The 19,632-nt window shown below is 42.6% G+C and overlaps 1 protein-coding gene across 1 annotated transcript in view; it reads left to right on the plus strand.

The window, feature by feature from the left end:
* Positions 1 to 7,504: 7,504 nt before the first annotated feature.
* Positions 7,505 to 19,632, plus strand: part of GCNT2 (glucosaminyl (N-acetyl) transferase 2 (I blood group)) — a 74,918-nt gene continuing 62,790 nt past the window's right edge. Inside the window, exon 1 of the mRNA XM_075062836.1 lies at positions 7,505 to 8,601. Within this exon, the coding sequence (XP_074918937.1) occupies positions 7,680 to 8,601 (922 nt within the window). The 5' untranslated portion in view covers positions 7,505 to 7,679. The remainder of the gene's footprint in view (positions 8,602 to 19,632) is intronic.

The raw sequence follows: 19,632 nt of genomic DNA on the forward strand, positions 1-19,632 counted from the left end.
GTTAGGGGTTGTTATAAAAGTGGATGGATAGGGTTCTGTGGCCTGCTTTGTGCAGGAGGTCAGACTAGATGATCATATTGGTCCCTTCTGACCTACGAGTCTATGAGTCTATGAGTCTATGAGTACAAGAAGCACATTTCTATGGAAAGTCTGGGAGTACCTTACATGCTGGAGTCCATGTGTGAGCAGACCAGGAGTGGTTGCTCTCACAGTTAAGCAATGTAAAAGACACCGTAGGCTGGAGAACTGAGGTGACACAGCTGTTAATCAGTCCAGATTGTACCTTGGGTAATGTCACACCTCCTTTGTAAAATGCTTTGAGATCTGCTGATGAAAAGCACTACCTAAGAGGTAGGTATTGTTATTATACAGGATACATACACCCCCATTACAATCTCACTGTTAAAGAATAAAGAAGAATCACAAAATTCCTCTTTCTTGGACACACAGCAACCTCACTTCTGAGCTAGAAGGTCATGAACTCAAGTCTCACTGCAGGACTTGGGTTCATACCCAGTGCTAACATTGTAGAGCACTATGCACTGTCAGAGGTCCTGTGTGAATGAAATGCGAAGCTGAGGTCTCTCCTGCCTATCTCTGGTGCCAGATGGTCAACTGAAAGTAAGAAAATCAATGTCACTTTGTGAAAAGTCTTCTTTTGGGCACAGAAATGCATTGTCCCAGGGAGATCACCCAAAGCACTGTGGTACAGCCAGGCACAACACCTGAGTGGCCTACTTTGGAATACGTTGGCTTTAAACTTTCTGTGCCTCAATTTCCCCAGGTGTAAAATGGAGAAAATACTTCCCTACCTCAAGTGGATTCTGAGAGGATTAATTCACTAATATTTATCAAGCATTTTGAGATTCTGTACAGAGGATGGAAGACACTACTTAAATTGAAATGATTCATTGTTATTAATCATTATTCTTGTGTAATTATTTAATTTTAAAACATCAGGTCTATTTGCATTTCTTTTTAAAATTATTACTAAGTCACAGAAAAGAAATAGAAGAGAAAAAGAGATTCATACTTAGAACTGAACAAATAATTCATAGCAAATAATTTATCCCACAAATTTAGCCACTTACGATTTTCTGTTTGTGCATCTAATTTTAAAACAACTACTTTGAATCAATGACTAAAAGCACCTTCCTTCGCCTCTGACTTTCTAGGAAACTCCATATCTTTCATACTGGACAAAGATCTGACCATAAGGATCTACACACATGTTGCATCCACACTGCATGACTGTAATTCATTGTATGTGAAACTTATTGTGAAAACAATGCAAAGGCTTCAGCTGGCACCAAATGTAGTTGTCCAGCTCTTCCAAGGTTTAAGGCACTAGGAGCGTGTTAAGCCCGTGCTCTGGTTTCTCCACTGGATCCCAGCCCACATCATTGCCAGTTTAAGGCCTTGGTCCTAATCTTCAAAATCATTAGTAGACCAGGTCCCAGCTATGTAACAGACCACAGCTCCATTTATGAAATGCTGAGACAGTTGAACTGCCCCGGGACAATGAAGATCACAAAGCCCAGAATGCGCTAATAAGAGCTAGGAAAAGGCATTCTCAGTTGGGGTGGGGGGAATCCAGCTGTGGAATGAACTTCTCGAGGAGGTTAGATGAACCCAGAGTCTGAGGACCTTTAGGAAATGCTACAAAATCTTCCTCATGGGAAAAGGTTTTTATCATCTGCAACCAGAATGGCACTTATAACATTAAAAAAATCTACTGTAAACAGAGCTTTCTAAAACCTGAGATGGGAGAAGCATGAGACACTGCATTAAATCTACTAGGGACTTTGATATTGCTGATGATTTTACATGGAAGGCACTCCTGTAACACAGTGATGGTGGGCAGTACAAAATCCTAAAGAAGACAGCAGATCGTGCAGGGAATGTTTATGACACCTGGAGAGTCCCATAATGCAAGGAAATCCCTAGCCACCTGTAACATTACCCAGGTACAATCTGGACTGACGGACAGCTGTATCCCCTCAATTCTCCAACCTAGAATGCCTTTTTCACTGTTTCACCATGAGAGCAACCACTCCTGGTTTGCTATCACACAGCCTCCAGCATGTAAGTTACTCCGAGTTATACTACATGAGCGCTATAGCCAGCTACTCATGAATTACACTGTAGAGCAACACCAGCAAACTCCCAGTCCCAGACTTGCCCCCAGATGTGCATCTTATATTGCCCAGCTCTCTCCTGGACATTACAAGCTCATATAACGTACATCATTTATTAACAGAAAACAATATGCAAAAATCTTGTTATCTCAAATGGAGTTTCCCAAATATTTCAATAAAAAAACTCTAGTTTAGATAAAACAATCAAGCAAATTTATTAACTACAGAAAGATAGATTTTAAGGGATTACAAGCAATAAGGCATAAAAGTTAGAACTGGTTACGAAGAAAGAAAAGGTAAAACTACAATGAATGCCTAATTTAACAAGCTCAGTGAATTCAAAGCAAAGGTCTCTCTCATTACAAGTTCTAACAGTCTTACTGACTGAACTCCTTTCAGTCAGGAACTCTCACCAGTCCAGTGCTGCTCATTTCTTCTTTAGGTGTTGCTGAGCCAGTTGGTAGAGAGAAAGGGAGAGATGATTTCGGGTGTTTGCTCTTTCTGGTTATAGTCACTTCTCCTGTACTAGAATTATCTCCAGCTGAGGTTCAGGAGATAGAAAGTCTGCGTGTACAGGAACCTCAAGCTGCTTCTTTGCTAAAATGTAAATTCTTTTCCTACACCCCAGTAACCACCTCTCCTTTATTGCACAGTAAGAAGGAGGAGTTGGGCAATCCAATATTCCAACCCTCCTTTCCTTCAGGCTTACAAAGCAGTCCAAATTCTTCTTACACAGTCTCCTTTCACCACCCCAGGTTCCTGGACATTGTTTGTGTGACTTGAATGACAAACTCCCACCTGAGTTGAGACAACCTCCAGGCTCAAAGCTAGATTCCCAAATTAAATCTCTCAGTTTCCCAGGACAGGAGGAAAGCCTCCGGAATTGCACTCAGAACACTCTGATCTCCCCAACAGGTGTTTGTATGAATGGACAGCTACGTCTAGACTACGCGCCAGATCGGCATGTTAAAATCGATTGCTCGGGGATCGAAATATCGCGTCTGGTCTGGACGTGATATCTCGATCCCAGAGCGTGCTTAGATCGATTCCGGAACTCCAGCTAGACAACTGGACTTCGGGATTTGACACAGCGAGCCGCGCGGATCGATCCCGCGCAGTGAAGACAGGTGAGTAAATCGATTTTAGATATTCGATTTCAGCTACGCTATTCTCGTACCTGAAATTGCGTATCTAAAATCGATTTAATCTCGTAGTGTAGACCTTTTGCTCTCCCTCTCAGACCTGTGCTGTAACCAGGTAGGAGTATGACTCTTTCGGTTTCCACTTCCACTTTTACAAGTTAGTTGTGACTTTTGGTCTCAAATATAAACCATCAACTTTCTCTCTATACATAAATGAGCCACAGTACATTATGTCCAGAACTATACAGCGTATACTATGGATGGTATTAAGAGTAGCCATAAATACCTGTTAATTCATCAAGAACATTCCAAATATTTTTGTTTTATATTGTTCACAAATCCAAATCAAACACATATATAATGTATTGCATACTAATGCATGAGCAACAGGTCATTACTGAGCCCAGTAGGGAAGCTGCTTTGTTATGCACTGTGTACAAGGAGCTGGAAGGTGTGTTTAATATGAAATGGACCTAAGAAGGTCTCAAAGAGACTTAACCAACTTTTAGGTCAATATGTGATTAGGAGCAGAGATTAGATGAAGTGTGGTCTACTCAGTATGTCAGACAGTGCATGGCATATTATCTGTTTAATTTATTGTCTTATGAGCAAACTACTCCTTTGTGTGGAGAGACGGGATGAAATGTTGGTGTGAGGAGCATATGGACACCAGAAATGATGCTTGGATTTGGGTGACAGAACCTTGGGCGGCGGGGCGGAGGGATGTTGAATTATGGAGAGAGACTGATTTAGAAAGATTTGGAGAGCCTGGATGTACGTCTCGTCCCTCTTAGTCCCAAGAGTGAATAACGAACAAAAAAAAACCACAGACAAAGACTTCCCTCCACCAAGATTTGAAAGTATCTTGTCCCCCTATTGGTCCTCTGGTCAGGTGTCAGCCAGGTTTACTGATCTTCTTAACCCTTTACAGGTAAAAGAGACATTAACCCTTAACTATCTGTTTATGACAGTAATATTTAATCATTGCATGTTAAATAGAGTTAAGTTGTAGGATTACAGAAGTCGAAGATTGATCAATATTTAGAGGGAATCGTGTATTAGCTTTCTAAGTAAGAAAGGCTGAAATGAAAGATCTGTAGGACGAGGCCTGAAAAATTTTAGCTTCACTATTTTAGACCTTGAAGACAAGAAATTCTGGCACAAGTAAGTGACTGAAGAATAACCTGACGTCCAAAGATTATGGGAAAAGAGATACCAAGTGGTAATATTGTGAAAAATTAGCCAGAAGATTAATTGTAATGTTTTAAATAATAAAAATGCTGTAGAGTCACATCTGTCTCCAACTTGTGTCTTAAGCACAGGATGCAGGTTGTGCATCAATGCTGATGAGAATAAAGAGAACCTACACAATTGATAGAAATCAGGATCCCTTATGTTTTTAGAAGACATCAGACGAATAAAGAAAAAAAGCATTGACACTTTCATGTGCATGCGCAGAATGTAGGTATAGGCAGAATCACATTATAAAAAGGGATGGCCAGAGCAGGAAAATTGAGGGGAGGAATAGCTCAGTGGTTTGAGCATTGGTCTGTTAAACCCAAGGTTGTGAATTCAGTTCTTGAGAGGGGCCATTTAGGAATCTGGGGCAAAAATCAGTCGGGGGATTGATCCTGCCAGGGTAAGGAGTTGGACTAGATGACCTCTTGAGGTCCCTTCCAGCCCTGATATTCTATGGGAGAACTCCAGCATGGACTATCCCTTTACTGATGATCAATCTATGAGCGAGCCATCAGACTCTAACGCTATCTAGGAGTAGCTGAGTACATCTGTAATAATAACTGGTGCATGGGTATATTTAGGAGCTGTATATGCTGTGATGTTGGTAACTTTAATAAAACTGATAAAAGATAATGGACCTTGTTCTTATAGTCGTGTTACTTGCCCATGGTTTTGTGTGTTCCTATGACTCTCGATCTAAAACAAGCGGAGATAATCTGTTGAACTTGAGACTGTAGGCACCAGAGCTGAACCCTCAATGGTGTAATATAACATCACCAAAATTAACTTTAAAGAAAAATAAAGATTGCAGTAGCCTACTTTTCCTACAGCAGAAGTACTACCAGAGAATGAGTTAGATGACACAGAGCTGTTTCTGTTTGCACTGCAGTGTCTGATGGTGGGTTGTTTGTACAGATCCGTACTAAGATAAGCACACATCTCTATTGTAAATTCTGTGGCTATTCAGAGAGAGAGCGAGAGAGTGCGCATGCCTCTGTAACTGGAATGCTTGGCTGGCATTCTTAAAAAATGTGCTTGGCTGGTAACTAAAGGTAACTGTCTATTTTGTTTAAATCTCTGGGTCTAATAGAAATTCACAAAGAACAAACAATCATCTCTTGTTAGGAAAATACTTGTCTGAAGCACAAGGGCATATTGAGAGGACAGCAGAGCAGGAAATGTTTTGTCTGGTCTCTGACATTTGGTTAAGTAGTGTTTTCTAGCCTTGAGAAGACCTGATATCTGGATTATTTGTAATTGTTTTATTGGACCATGTGAGCTGAGCTGGCGTGTTCACTGATGTGCTGTTTTATCTTTCCTCCAGTTTGTTTGGAGTGTTGGTGGATCCCTGCTGCATTGTGCCAGGGTATGTGTCTCTGTGCTTTCTCATCCAGGTAGGTTTGTGTTTTCTTGTTTTTGGATGGTCGGGTTATTACTGGCTTGGAGTTGCAGGAGAGACAAGGTGGAGAAACAGATGAAGTTGTTGATGGTGACTGATGAGAACCTGGGAAGCAACAGGACAGCAGAGAGACAGCTAAGAATAAGACTTTAGTGGACACTGTTGAAGAGTGAGTTTGTTCCTTCATTACTAGTTGCATATAATGTCACATCCAGGTGTAACACACCACATTGGACTTGGGTTACAGTAGAACATTTCTTCATGCTACCAGTACAGATTAAAGCAAAGTACAGTTTTCTAACAGATATTTTTCATTAGACAATACTGGATCCATGAAATTGAAATGTTCATGGAAACATGGCTCCCTGGCAGCCTGGCTGATGAGTTGCAAGGCTTTCTGGAAGCTGGCCTGACAGGCTGCCCCAGTCCTCTGGCTCCCTGCCTACTTTGTTAGCCCGATTCCCTGGGAAGCTAGGACGTAAGCTGCAAATTCTGTTTTGGTTTCCCCAAAACTAATTATTTTGAGAATTTTCCTCTTGTGAAAAATTTCAAATTTTGTCCTTTTTGTCCCATTTCAAGACAATTATTTTTTAAAAATTCAACTATTTCCACAGGAGGGGCAGCTGTAAAGCACAATTGGAAAACTCAGAGACCACAAGACCCAGGGTGAGTCTCAAAAAGCAAACCCCACAGAAGAGCCAAAAGAGGCGTGCTTGCTGTCCCAACTGCAGAGGGCGGTTCTAGGCATTTTGCTGCCCCAAGCACGGCAGGCAGGCTGCCTTCGGCGGCTTGCCTGCGGAGGGTCCGCTGATCCCACAGCTTCGGCAGACCTCCCGCAGGCGGTCCACCGAAGCCGCGGGACCAGTGGACCCTCTGCAAGCAAGCCGTCAAAGGCAGCCTGCCTGCCGCCCTCACGGCGCTGGCAGAGCGCCTCCCGTGGCTTGCCGCTCCAAGCACGCACTTGGTGTGCTGGGGCCTGGAGCCGCCCCTGACTGCAGAGGTATTAGGGATGTTAATAATTTTTTTAAAGGAGTGGATTAAATGCTCATGAAAAGTGCCAGACCAGCAGCTGTAGAGACAGCCTTTATTTGAGCACAGAATAAATAAACTCTGCCCCAATTGCATGGTGACAGGTTTCAGAGTGGTAGCTGTGAAAGCTTATGTGCAAATTCATTTGTTAGTTTCTAAGGTGCCACAAGTACTCCCTGTTGTCCTCCAATTGTTCCACCAATATTTCTAACCTTGAACAGCCACCTCTAGGGATGAATCTCTATGCTCAGTCAGTCGCTGACAGCCTCTGCTGATACTGCTAACAGAAGTGCAAATTAATTACTGATACTTGTAGTCTGTGTGGGTGATACGGAGGGGGATGATTATGATACGGAAATGAAAGAGGTTTCTAAAAAAAAAAAAGTCAGTGGGCAAATGGTGATCAGACATGGGCATTCCAAAATGTTTAAACCTGTATTCTCTTTACCAAACCACTAACTGGAATGATGTCTGTTTAAATCTTAGAATGCAGTACAAGAGTTTTCAATCTGCAAGCCCACTGATGTCCTTTTCATGAAGAGATGGTTACAGATGTTGATCAGGATAGGAAAGAGAATAGCTACGCAACAGGTATCAGAATGAAACCACATCCTTTTCTTCAACAGGAACTCTAGCTCTGTAACAGAGGCAACCAACAGGGTGAGTGATTTGTATTTTGTACTCTGTTCTTTCTACAATATTTTAAGCAGGAAAAACTTTTTAAAAGCAACAATGAATTCAAGGATATTTTGCTTTTTTGCTGTGCTTGTTCTTAGTGTTTCAATTTCATTAGTTCTTTATACTGTTAATTCACCTGAGCAAAAACACCTTCGGAAGTTGAACCTCTCAGTGACTTCTATCTTAGCAGAAGCCTGTGATGCACTTATTGAAGAGGAGGCATTTTTTGTACAAGAAAACACATTGAAAACATCATTTGGGAGAACGATTTGCACCAAATACTTAATTCAAAATCACTATATAACTAGCCCTCTCTCGGCAGAAGAAGCTGCCTTTCCTTTGGCTTATATTATAACCCTTCATAAGGAATTTGATACTTTTGAAAGACTTTTCAGGGCTATTTATATGCCCCAAAATGTTTACTGTATCCATGTAGATCGGAAAGCAACTGCTAAGTTTAAGCAAGATGTGGAGAAATTATTGAACTGTTTCCCCAATGCTTTTCTTGCCTCTAAAATGGAGCTAGTGGTATATGCTGGAATATCCAGACTTCAGGCAGATTTGAACTGCATGAAAGACCTGCTGGAATCAGGAGTTCGGTGGAAGTACCTTCTCAACACATGTGGACAAGATTTTCCTTTGAAAACCAACAAGGAAATAGTTCAGTATCTGAAAAGATTTAAAGGGAAAAACATCACTCCTGGAGGTCTGCCTCCTGCCAATATTATCAGAAGGACCAAATATGTCCACAGGGAACAAATATACAGTTTTGCTTCTTTCATGCTGTGGACCTTTGTACGAAAAGCACCACCTCCACACAATCTGACCATCTACTTTGGCTCTGCTTATATTGCTGTCACAAGGGAATTTACCGAGTTAGTTCTCAGAGACCAGCGTGCCATTGATTTACTTGAATGGTCCAAGGACACGTATAGTCCAGATGAACATTTCTGGGTGACATTCAATTCAATACCAGGTATGTCTGACTTTCCTCCAAATATGTCCTCTCTATTAACCTATGTAATCCTTCTGCCTAATAGGTCTACTATACTGCAAACAAAGTGCATTGTTTTATTTTCTATTATTTAATTATAAATGGGGGGCAAGAACTTTATTTCCAGGCTGTTGTAAATAGAGGATTTATATAAAGGTGTGTATTATGTATATAATGAAGGAAGCAGTATTAATTGGGATGGTTCACATGTTAGAGATGAAGGCAGCATAAAACATATTTCATAATGTACATATTCTAGTCACTTATTAATCATAATCATTGCCCCCAACTGTTACCTCGGTTCCCCTAAAAACCAACCCAGGGTCACACTTGTATTAGTTTTATTACAATGCCTCTGTTAGGTCAGATAGAAAAGAGATGGAGCTTATTCATACACGCACACATTCACTGCATTCATACCCTCATGCACCCACACACTTACACAGGCAGAGAGTTACCGAAGACAGCATGGAGGCCGAGAAGTTGAAGCATGGTAGATCTGGTGAGTCTGTCTGCGGTCACGAATCCAGGCTGCTGAAAGAGTCAAGAAACGGGCTTGTGTGCATGCCTTCTTCCTCTTATTTTGGAACTGGGCGGCTCCTGTCACGTACACTGAGTTTCCTTTCTGTGTCCGTCACTGAGAAGCATTCCCAGACCAATTCCTTTCATGCATACCAAGTTCTTCTTTTTTTTTTCAGCACTTCATGACTGCCTTCTCAGGGCAGATTATATCAGACATGCCTGGCTCCTGGCAGGTCCTTTCCACCCAGTCCCACATATACTCCCTTGTTCACATTCCCTCGTTCACACTCTGTCTGAGGGATGGGGTGTTACAAAGCTTAAAAGGCTATGCTAACAATAACTGAGGTTACAAAGTCTGCAAAAAGGTTGCAGAACTTAACGATACATGTTACAGATCTTACAATTGGATTTGAGCGGATGCTTTACATAACACCATCCTGCAATTGGATCAGTGTAGACAGACCTCAATGGCTTCAATAGGGCCTCTATGCAGGCATTAAGTGTCCTGCTGTGTGTATCTGATAGCAAATTAGGGGCCTAAGTTTGATTCCAATATCAGATTTACCTAAACACAGCTTTGCAAAATGCTGCTCACTCTTTTGCGGGGGCAGGGACGTTTTTTGGCAACAAGCAAATTAAATAACATTGCTTTTTTGTTGGTTTTTTTCATTCCTGTCAATCACTGATGCCTGTTACTGTCAGGGGAAACTGTTTTCTATCACTTTTTTTGTTTGTAGTGTAGATGGGACAAGATGGTTACAGAACTGTACTAAAGGAATCATGTTACAGTCTAGGTAATGATCTTACATGATTCTCTAACAAGGCTCTGTGATAACGTCCTGGCCACACTACAAATCCAAAACAATAGTAGAACACGGACTCTTTGTTAATGTGTGTTTGGAAAGAGCCTAGCACAATGGGCGCCGGTTCTTGGTTTGCCCCTAGCCAACTACCAAAATAAACATAACATATGCTAAAAATAACGCCTCTGACTAAGCCAGAGAACAGTGTACTGTCATGGTTAGGCTTGTAATGTAGATGGGCCTTATTGCTTTAGTTCATTCCTCCTTCCACCCATCAGGACCTGGTATTTGGAAAACTCTATCTCATCCTCCAAATCTTTTCTCTTTGGCTGGATGGCAGCTTTGCTGTTAATCAGAACGATATGACACAAATACCTGCAATGTAAAGTCATCATGGGATGGGAGTGGGGGGGAATATAAGCGTGTCATTGGCTAATATTTAATTTTGACTTACAAATATGCCAAAGTTACCACAGGCATAAGCTTTACTTGCAGCAACTGCCCCCTACTTGTAAACCCAGCACTCTTTCTCAAGCTGTCTTTTTTACTTTCCTGAGCCAGGATCTTGCGCGATGAGTCTGGCTGTTTCCACTCTGCTTCAGGTACTATCTCCCTCAGTAATGGCATAAATGTTATATCAGTTTCTGGGGCGCTAGTAAAATGAATAGTAGATGTCCATCCATCAGCTTGTTGGTGATTCCTTACTACCCCTATCTGGTACTTACTCTTTCTCCCTTTCCTCACCCTTCACCTCTATGATTTTGACCCTTGTTGCTCACGAGGGTCAGATTCAGCTAATGAAGCCTGTTGCGGTAGGTGGGGTTTCTCTTTTGACTTCCCCCTCCCACACCTCACTCTGATGCACAGGTTTGATTTTCAGCAAGCATAAAGTAATTTGCCCAGTGAAACTACTTTTTGTCTCTATACAAAACTTTACTATACAAAAATTCAACCACACTGATGGCAAGGAAAACTGTGAGTGATATTGCTTCTGTGCAGAGAGCCAGTATAAGACCTATGCACCCCTTCAGCCTCTCTTTAAGCCCTATTTTGAAGCTTAGGTGGGATTGCAATGGTACCCAAACCTTGTGCTGGGCCTCTGCACAGGAATGAATTTGGCATTATATGAATTGCTCCAGGATATCTTTGATTACACACACACAAAACGACATGAAGATAACATTATTAAGTTGAGTTAGGGTGCTCAAAAGTTGTCTACTTGATCATCAAACCAGGATCAGATTTAACAGGATACTTCCTGGCTCATCCAAAGAGGCTGCAACTATGCAATGGCTTGGCCCGGTTTCCTCCCCATGCTGTGACTCTGGGGAAGCATCACCAATAGTAACTTGTGGTGAAAGTGTGCCCAACCTGACATCTGGAGGGTGGTTTACAACACCTCCCCTCCTTTGATAGAGAGGCCATCTTCTGGTTACAGAACCCGGACATCAAGCTCTGATGTTTATATATGAGAGGAGGAGAACCCCAAAAGCCTGCACAAATGCTGGTCTCAATACACCCCTACACAGTGAAGCTGACTATTGACTGTACACAAAGCACTGCCAAGTGCATACAAAGGAAGCTACATGAGAAAAAAAAGAGTAAAATGTTTTTTCCTGCTATCTTAGGTGTCACTTTTTGCATATAATTACAAGTAACACCCCTCACCCCCCTTGTTATACCAATAAAAACTAGCAGGATCTTATTAAAGGGGACAAGACGTTTGTCACATTTATTGTAAATACCAAAATAAAAGATAACAGCAAACAACGTTGTTTGGCTACTTATTCCTATGATTACTTATATGTATATATTCATTCATTCACACAATCATTCATACAAGTTCTGTACGGATATTATAGTTACCAGCCTAAAGTTGCTTGTGACAGAATACTGGCCAGGTCCCTGTACACAAGAGTGGAGCGCGAGTCCGGGTCAGGTGCACCTGATGCTCCTGGAGTGGCAGCAGAACCAATGACTCAAAGTCCTCAGTCTTCAGAGTCCAGCTTTATAGGATTTTTCCCTATGTTAGTTCATGGGAGTTGCTTCATTCTGCTGTTTAAATCAATCAGCAGGTGGCTGGCTCCATGTTGGCAGCAGAATGTTACCCAAAGTCTCTCATCTCACCCTTCTTTTTTACAGGTTTTAGTCCTTCTGTTTTTCTTTGTCCTTTTCTTTTAGGGTGGATGCTTTTTACTTTGTTTAGGGCTGTTGTCTAGGTCTTCAGCCGTTGGTAGTTGAACCTTATCTCATCAGGACAGGCTGGGGCTGGAGGTTGATTTATCATCCATACATGCCTCATTCACACATCTAAACTAACTAATAAGATTACAGCAGGGTTTGCAAAAATGAAGGCTGGAGGAAGCTTTTACAAAGTGGAGTGAGTGTTTTAAAATGGGGTTTGAATTACAATATGGCAAACAGTGAACAGAAGTTACAATGTAGGCAAGTGTAGTGAATGGTGAACAGAAGTTACATTAATAAAGTGAACAATTAAAAACAATTTTATTTATCAGTTCTACACCCTGTCCGAATGCACCAGTTGTGTAATGCTGTGCATAGGGGAAGACATTATTTCCTGAATACTCTGTTGTTCACTAAAATGCAAAAGATTCCCTCTTAACAAGACAAAACAAAGCAAACAGATTTTTTAATGGTGTAGTCAATGGCACTAGGTTCATCTTGAGTAGTCATTACAGTTGTGAAAAGTGAATTCAAAATGTGTTGCTATATAATCAGAATTGCAGTTTAACTCTCACTTTGCACAGGTGGAAGTGACTACACAAAATGCAAGGCAGTGGAGAATTAGGTCTTAAAAGTATCCATTGGACTTATGTTTTTTAAAAGCTAAAACTATTCAGCACAAAGACACCATTATATTTTAATGTGAGTGACCTGTAACAAACGAATTTTGGGTGTAAGTACTGAAGAATGGGAGATAAGGTCCTCTTGTAGTGAAATGTATTACTATGTGAACGAAACAGCTTGGCCCAGATCTGGCCATGAACTCTAGTCAGTCCTTTTAGCTGCACAATTCTGCCCATTCCAAGGAACAAAGATTCCTCTTTGCCCAACTGCTCACATTGCATTTGGACTCTTAGGAACAAGACCGGGGGAATTTCTTTTACCTGCTCTGGCCTAGTGGGATGACTTTCCTCAGCTATATCAGTCAGCATATGCAGCTGTATGGTACAGGTAATCTTGTGTGCCTCAGAAGAACATGTATATTATGGCAACTGGATAGAACGCATGATGATCACCCGCACATGTTCACAACTAGTAATGAGTAGGGAGAGAGGAAAGCTATGCAAAAGGAAATGCTCAATAACTTCAAATATATGCATGTCAAAATATCACAGCTGGGCTCTTTCCTATAGAGAGGACTGTGTTCTAGTTGCTGAAACAGGGATCACATAAGTTCCTCTTCAAGAGCTATGGGGTACATTACTACTTTGTTTCCTCATTCTCTGCTACACTAAGAAAAGCTCATTAATAAGATGTGTAGGGCCAGATTCTGGACTCACTTACACCAGTGAAAATACGCAGTATTCCCTATGAGTTCAATGGAGTTTCTTTGGTAAGAGGTAATTAGAGCTGGTCCGGAATTTTTTGCCTTTTTGTCAGAAAATGTTCATTTGTCAAAACTGAAACTTTTCACAGTTGAATGTATGGTCACAACTGGAGAGCTCTCTCTCAGAGAAGTTCATGTTCTCCATTTCCTCATATATATAAAATACAATTTAATGGCCAAAAGGTCAGATTCTCCACTGCTTTATTCCTTGTGGGGTCATTCACATCTGCATAATAACATTTCACATTCAGTTGTCATAGTTCAAATGACTGCACAAGGTAAAAAATAGTGCAACATCAAGCCCTGAATTTTTAAACTTGGACACCTAACTTTAGGCACCCAAATTTTAAAAGTCTGGCCAATAGTGCTTACCTGCCTCAAATGGTTGATGTGAAGTTAATTACACCTCTACCCCAATATAACGCTATCCTTGGGAGCCAAAAAATCTTACTGCATTATAGGTGAAACCGCGTTATATTGAACTTGCTTTGATCCGCTGGAGTGCGCAGCTCCCCCTGACCCAAGCACTGCTTTACTGCGTTATATCCAAATTCGTGTTATATCGGGTTATGTTATATCGGGGTAGAGGTGTAGTTAGTGTTTGTTCAGTTTCTTAAACATTTTAAGTGCTAAGTAACATTAAGTGACATTTTGAAAAAAATCAAGTATATACAATGAATGTTCTACAAGTTGAACTAGTTTAGTTTATTCTTTTTACCTGCCAGACAGCTCTTAAAAGAAAACATAATCTGTAATTTGTTTGTATAGGGATAGATTAGAATGTTATCACTGCTGTTTGTAAGACTAAAAATAAAAAGGTGAAAGCGGCCAATTTCAGAGTGGTACATACTACTTGCTATACGACTCACTGTGTGGAACTCACAAATTGCTTGACTAGGTCTGATTTCATATCCACTAGAGGGCAGTGTTATGTAAACCCAGACAGACAGACACATTATTAACAGAGAACATACCAGCATTCTGTAAGAGCAGCTGTTCTAGTTGCTTCCTTTTGATGCCTTCTGTGGATGCTTCTGTCAAGTCAGCCCCTAGCTCGTCTACTGACTGGGCTGCTTCATTGCTGTTGACCTCTGCCCCAGTGAGAGGCTTCAAGGCACCAGTTAGGTTGGACAGTGTCCACACAATCTTACTTTTCACTAATTGCACCTTGTGGTCAGTAACATTAGATGCTCTTACCCAGAACTCCCCCTCTGGTCCAGCTTGAAACAGAGTCCTGCTAAACAGCAATCCTGAATGGATATTTATAGAATCAAAAGCTCCTACAGATTCAATGCAGCAGCTTTTACCTTTAGGGATATTATTGTGTGATGATCTGACTTCACCACAGCTTTATTCTGAGCCACCACAGGGAGCATTTCATTTGTCACTTTTTCAGCATGGTAGAGGCAGCTCTAAGCCCTCCCCCCTCCAACAGTTGTGCCCCCTCCTGCTCTGTGCAGGATCTGCACTTCTACCCACCCATATCCAGCAGGGGTACAAGTTGATTCTATTAATCCCAAAGAGCTTTTGTGTTTCCCTCAGCTGATATCTGCTCCCAGTACAACAGCACTAGAAATACTGGTCACCACAGCAAAAATCCATATAGTATGTAGAGACATCAGTTTCAGTGGGAGATGGATTTCTCCTGTTGTCTGCAGTGGATGATGATGAATAGTCACCAACTGAACTCCTGCAGTATACATTTTTTTCCCTTTCTGCACTGGGTGTTCTCCATGGATCAGACTTATTTCAGATCCTGAACCAAATGGCACTGTAGTTTACGAGTCACTGATGTCTACTCCAGACACACAGTACCAGATATCTGAGCAACTCTTCACATGGGCCATTCTAATAGTTGCTGCTGGTGACTCTGCTGCATTAGCAACTTCTAGTTTCCCTGGTGTGGCTTCCTTCTGCTTAGGCAATTGCATCCCCAGTGGCCTTTGTCTCTGCACCATCTGCAAATGTCATCTGACCCATGGCCCTCTCCAATTTTTTAGCCACTTTCTCTTTGCAGAGCTATATCTCCTTTACCTCTTTGCAGAGCTATATCTGCTCTAAAGGAGTCAGCCTGGGCCTGGGAATTAACAGCTGGTACCTTTAAGGAAACCTCAATTTCTACTTTACTTTTAAAACTCTGCCTGTGCTATGTTCCATACGTTTGTCCAGTCTGTTTTCCTCCTTCACCAGGAGGTTATGAAGGTCCCCTGTTCCACTATTTATAAACTGACTTTTCACATGGACTGTCTCATGGCTGGGCATAGATCCCCTCATTGCATTGCCAGTTACAGATTTGGCACAGCACATTCTGCTTCACTCAATCCATCAGCAGAAAGCCCAATCAAACAATCTCTTTAATGCACACAAGTAACTCTGAAGGGATCAGGACTGGCTCCAGCTTTTTGTTGCCCCAAGCAGCGAAGAAAAAAAAAACCTGATTGACCTGCCGCCAAAGTGCCGCTGAGGAAGAAACGGAGTGAAGGACCCGCCGCCAAATTGCTGCCAAAGGCTAAAGCGGAGCGCTTGAGCTGCCGCCAAAGTGCCGCCGAACACCCGGACGTGCCGCCACAGGCACCTCCTTTCTTCACTGGTGCCTGGAGCTGGCCCTGGTAGAGGTTCCCCTTCCTGACATATCCTGGCTTGCCACTCCTTCCAGGATTTCAAAAGGGCCAATTCCCCTCGTAATGGTCATATAAGTGTTTGCATAACCGTCTGCAATACCCATGATCCCCACTGGGAAGCTACTGGTAATAGGATTCGGCATTATCATCTAAGAACATTGCTAGGTATTATGCTGCTTTCTAAGTGGTGCACTCATTTGCAGAGACCATCAGCTCAAAGTATGCTAAGCACTCAGATTCCAGTCTCATCTGCATGACATTTCTTCTCAGGCAAAAGTGCTTTCGCCTTCTTGAAGCCACTGCTACCAGTTGTAGTACTTGCTAATGGAAACCAAAGGAATTATTAGGACACTGCAAGTAACAACTCCAGCACACACAGGCAGAACTAAACTTCCCTCTAGCCCCTCCAAACCAAGGGAACATCTACACTGCAATTTGAGGTGTCACTGCAGCACATGTAGACATACCTGAGTTAGCTTTGATCTAGCTAGTTTGAGTAACAGTAACAGTGAAGCCCGTGACAGCATGGACTGTACAAGCCCACCTGGGACCCTGGGTACATATTCAAGCATGTCATGAACAAGGTGACTATCCACAGCCCTACCAGGTGTTCAAATTAGTCAGGGTCTAAGTGTTGCCTAGCCCCATCCCTAGGAAATGGACACAACTATTTTTTTGGATGTATCCATTTTCAGAGAGATAGGGACACAAATTTAAGCCTTTGCAGACTTAGCACAGTAATTAAATACTTTACAGATTACTTGTAAATGCCACTTTCCACCTACCACCCTGACTGACATGTAAAGAGCATTAAAGCGGCACCACTGGGCCTGTTACTGTGCCTCTTACTGTGGTTGTTGATAGTTAATTATTTATAAGACACCACTGCAGTGACTTGCCTTGTCTGCATGTGAAAACTGCCTCTATTTCCCTCACAGATATGTTAATTTAACCAAATCTCTGCCCCTGCCCGCGTACTGTAGAAATTCAAAAGAATCAAACCTCCTAAGTAATCTTCTTCCCATCTCTCAAGGCCCCTTGCTGCAGAAAACACAGAGAAATTCCCCCCACTCTCTGCCAGAAGCTCTGGCCTTGAGCTCCCCAAGAAAGGCAGACAAGCCACTGTTGGAAGACAGGATACTGGGCTAGATGGACCATTGATCTGACCTAGTTTGGCCATTCTTATGTTCCTACATGAGCAGCTAGATGAATTCCCATCTACATCATCTTGCCCAAGGCATCTCCCTCACTTGCTCCTCCTTTAAGATTCCCTAACCTGATCTACAGTCCCACCTAGTGCCTTCCAGACATTCCTTTTTGCCCCACTGTCCACAGAACCCCAACAGTCACAGTCACCACACAGACTCCTTCCATGTTCCTCACTAGGGAACTTACAGTTCATAATTCCAGTTCCTGCAGTCATTTCCCATGGGAGACACCACCACCACCACTGCTCACCACAGACGACATCCTCACATGAGAAGAAAAGAATAAATGTATATCTCTGCCTCCTTTCCAGTACACTCTAATTCTCATGGTACCTCTGGCAATAGGATTGCCATGTCTGACTCCAAGACATAGGAAAAACAGCTACTACCTCCTGACCAGGGACCCTACTAGCCTGACCCTCCTCTTCCCCTCTCAGATGCCCTTCCAAGAAGCCTGACCTCCCTCAGCCCCCTTCATGGTGATGCAGGTGGGGGCAGTTCAAGGCCTCTTTGCCTTTTACCTTTCAATAGCCTTCTGTGCCTCCCTGCAGGATCCTCAGCCCTCAAGGGAGCCCCCCTATCATCCTCTCTCAGGAGCCTCTACTTCTCGCATCCCAGGCCCGCTCCTTTCCCCTTCTTGTTGGTAAGCCTCAGGTCCGTTCTCCTTCCCAATTCCCAGTGCCAAGAGGAGCCACCACAGCTTCAGCAGATTGAAGACCTGGCACACAGAGCAGGACCCAGGCGACAAGCTGGCCATGCACCGCTCCCAACCATACACTTGCTGGAAGTTACATGCTGCACAGCTGCCACTGCATGGGCACACTACAGTTTACAGAGAAAGCATTGGTGTCATAGGGGAAAAAAAGGCACATTTCCAACAGCAAGGCACAACAAAATTGGCTGGACTGGTTAAAAACTAGCCAAGTGGCAACCTTATTGGGAACTATAACCCCCTTAGCTCTCAGCTGAAACAAGAATAGGACAGTGGTGTATATGCAGCTTGTCTTTAAGAGGCCAGCATGCCTTGTTACAAACACCAATCCCATACACAGTGGCTGCAATAACTTGAAACAGGCTGAGGAGCCCACATGATGCTAGCCAAGGAGAGATGGGAACTGTAGAGGAGCACAGCTTCCTCAGCCAAGCCAGCAGGAGGAGGGGGACCTGCTATTTGAACCCCTGACCACAGAGCACAGAGGCCTTCTAAGTACAATTTAATGTATTTATTGTCTTTAATCTTCCCAACTCCACTGTGAAGTAGGGAAGTACTATTATCCAAATATTACAAACGGGGAATGGAAGCACAGAGAGAGACTAAGTGACTCACCCAAGCTCACACAGGATGTCTGGTAGAGCAGGGACTTGAATCTAGGTCTCCTAAGCTACTTCCCTAACCACTAGACCATCAGTTCTCTTTACTAATTTTTGAAATTATGCCCACTGCAGCTGGTCAGAAAATGTGGCAAAGAAGGAGAAATCTATATTGGGGGGGAAAAAAAAAAGATTCACTAAAATTTGTTTCCATTTTTATCAGCTTTTCCCAGCCAGCTCTAGCAGCTACTTCACGTGTTTTTAAAAAAGACTCAATCTCTCCTCCTAATGCTTCTGTCCTGACCTAGAAGTGAAAGGCTCTGTGTTCCATCAGCAACGTGCTGAACCACCTAGTTTCTTTTCCACCCCATCAAGACAAGCTGTGTGCCTACCATCATCTTAAGAATTCTACATATGATTTTGTTTCATGTCTACATGAGTGTAAAATATTAGACTCACCCCTGATTTTCTCAGGTCCTTAGCTCATTGTGAAACCAATGTAAATTGGCATCACTTTAGCAGCTGAGGATTTGACCCAGTGCCTCTAGGAACAGGAAGGATCCAAAATATGGTAGCATTCACAGTTTGCCACCATAATATTAGACTACCAAGAAATGCGAGAGTGTGTATGTCTATCTGATTTCGATGGCAATAGTCTGACCGTAGGACTGAATGATTAAACAAAAATCAGAAAAACAGCTAAATGAGGATGTCTCACTCAAGAGAGGACACGTGAAAGCTTATGCTGTGGTCCAAAGTAATGCATTCCCTCACCCAATAGGCAGAAGTTCTATCAGCACTCCACTACAGTTTCCTTCCCTCCAAGTGACAGCATCACATCTGAATCACAGCCATACTGCCATCGGCTCTGAAGTCATGTCTCCCTCAGGATAAGTCTATACTAGAGCTGAAGGTGTAATTCCCAGCATGGGTTGTGATACAGCATGGCCAGAAGGCAGCATAAGAGTGTTAGCAGG

This window comes from Chelonoidis abingdonii, chromosome 2 (assembly GCF_003597395.2).
Source record: "Chelonoidis abingdonii isolate Lonesome George chromosome 2, CheloAbing_2.0, whole genome shotgun sequence".
Classification (NCBI taxonomy): Eukaryota; Metazoa; Chordata; order Testudines; family Testudinidae; genus Chelonoidis; species Chelonoidis abingdonii.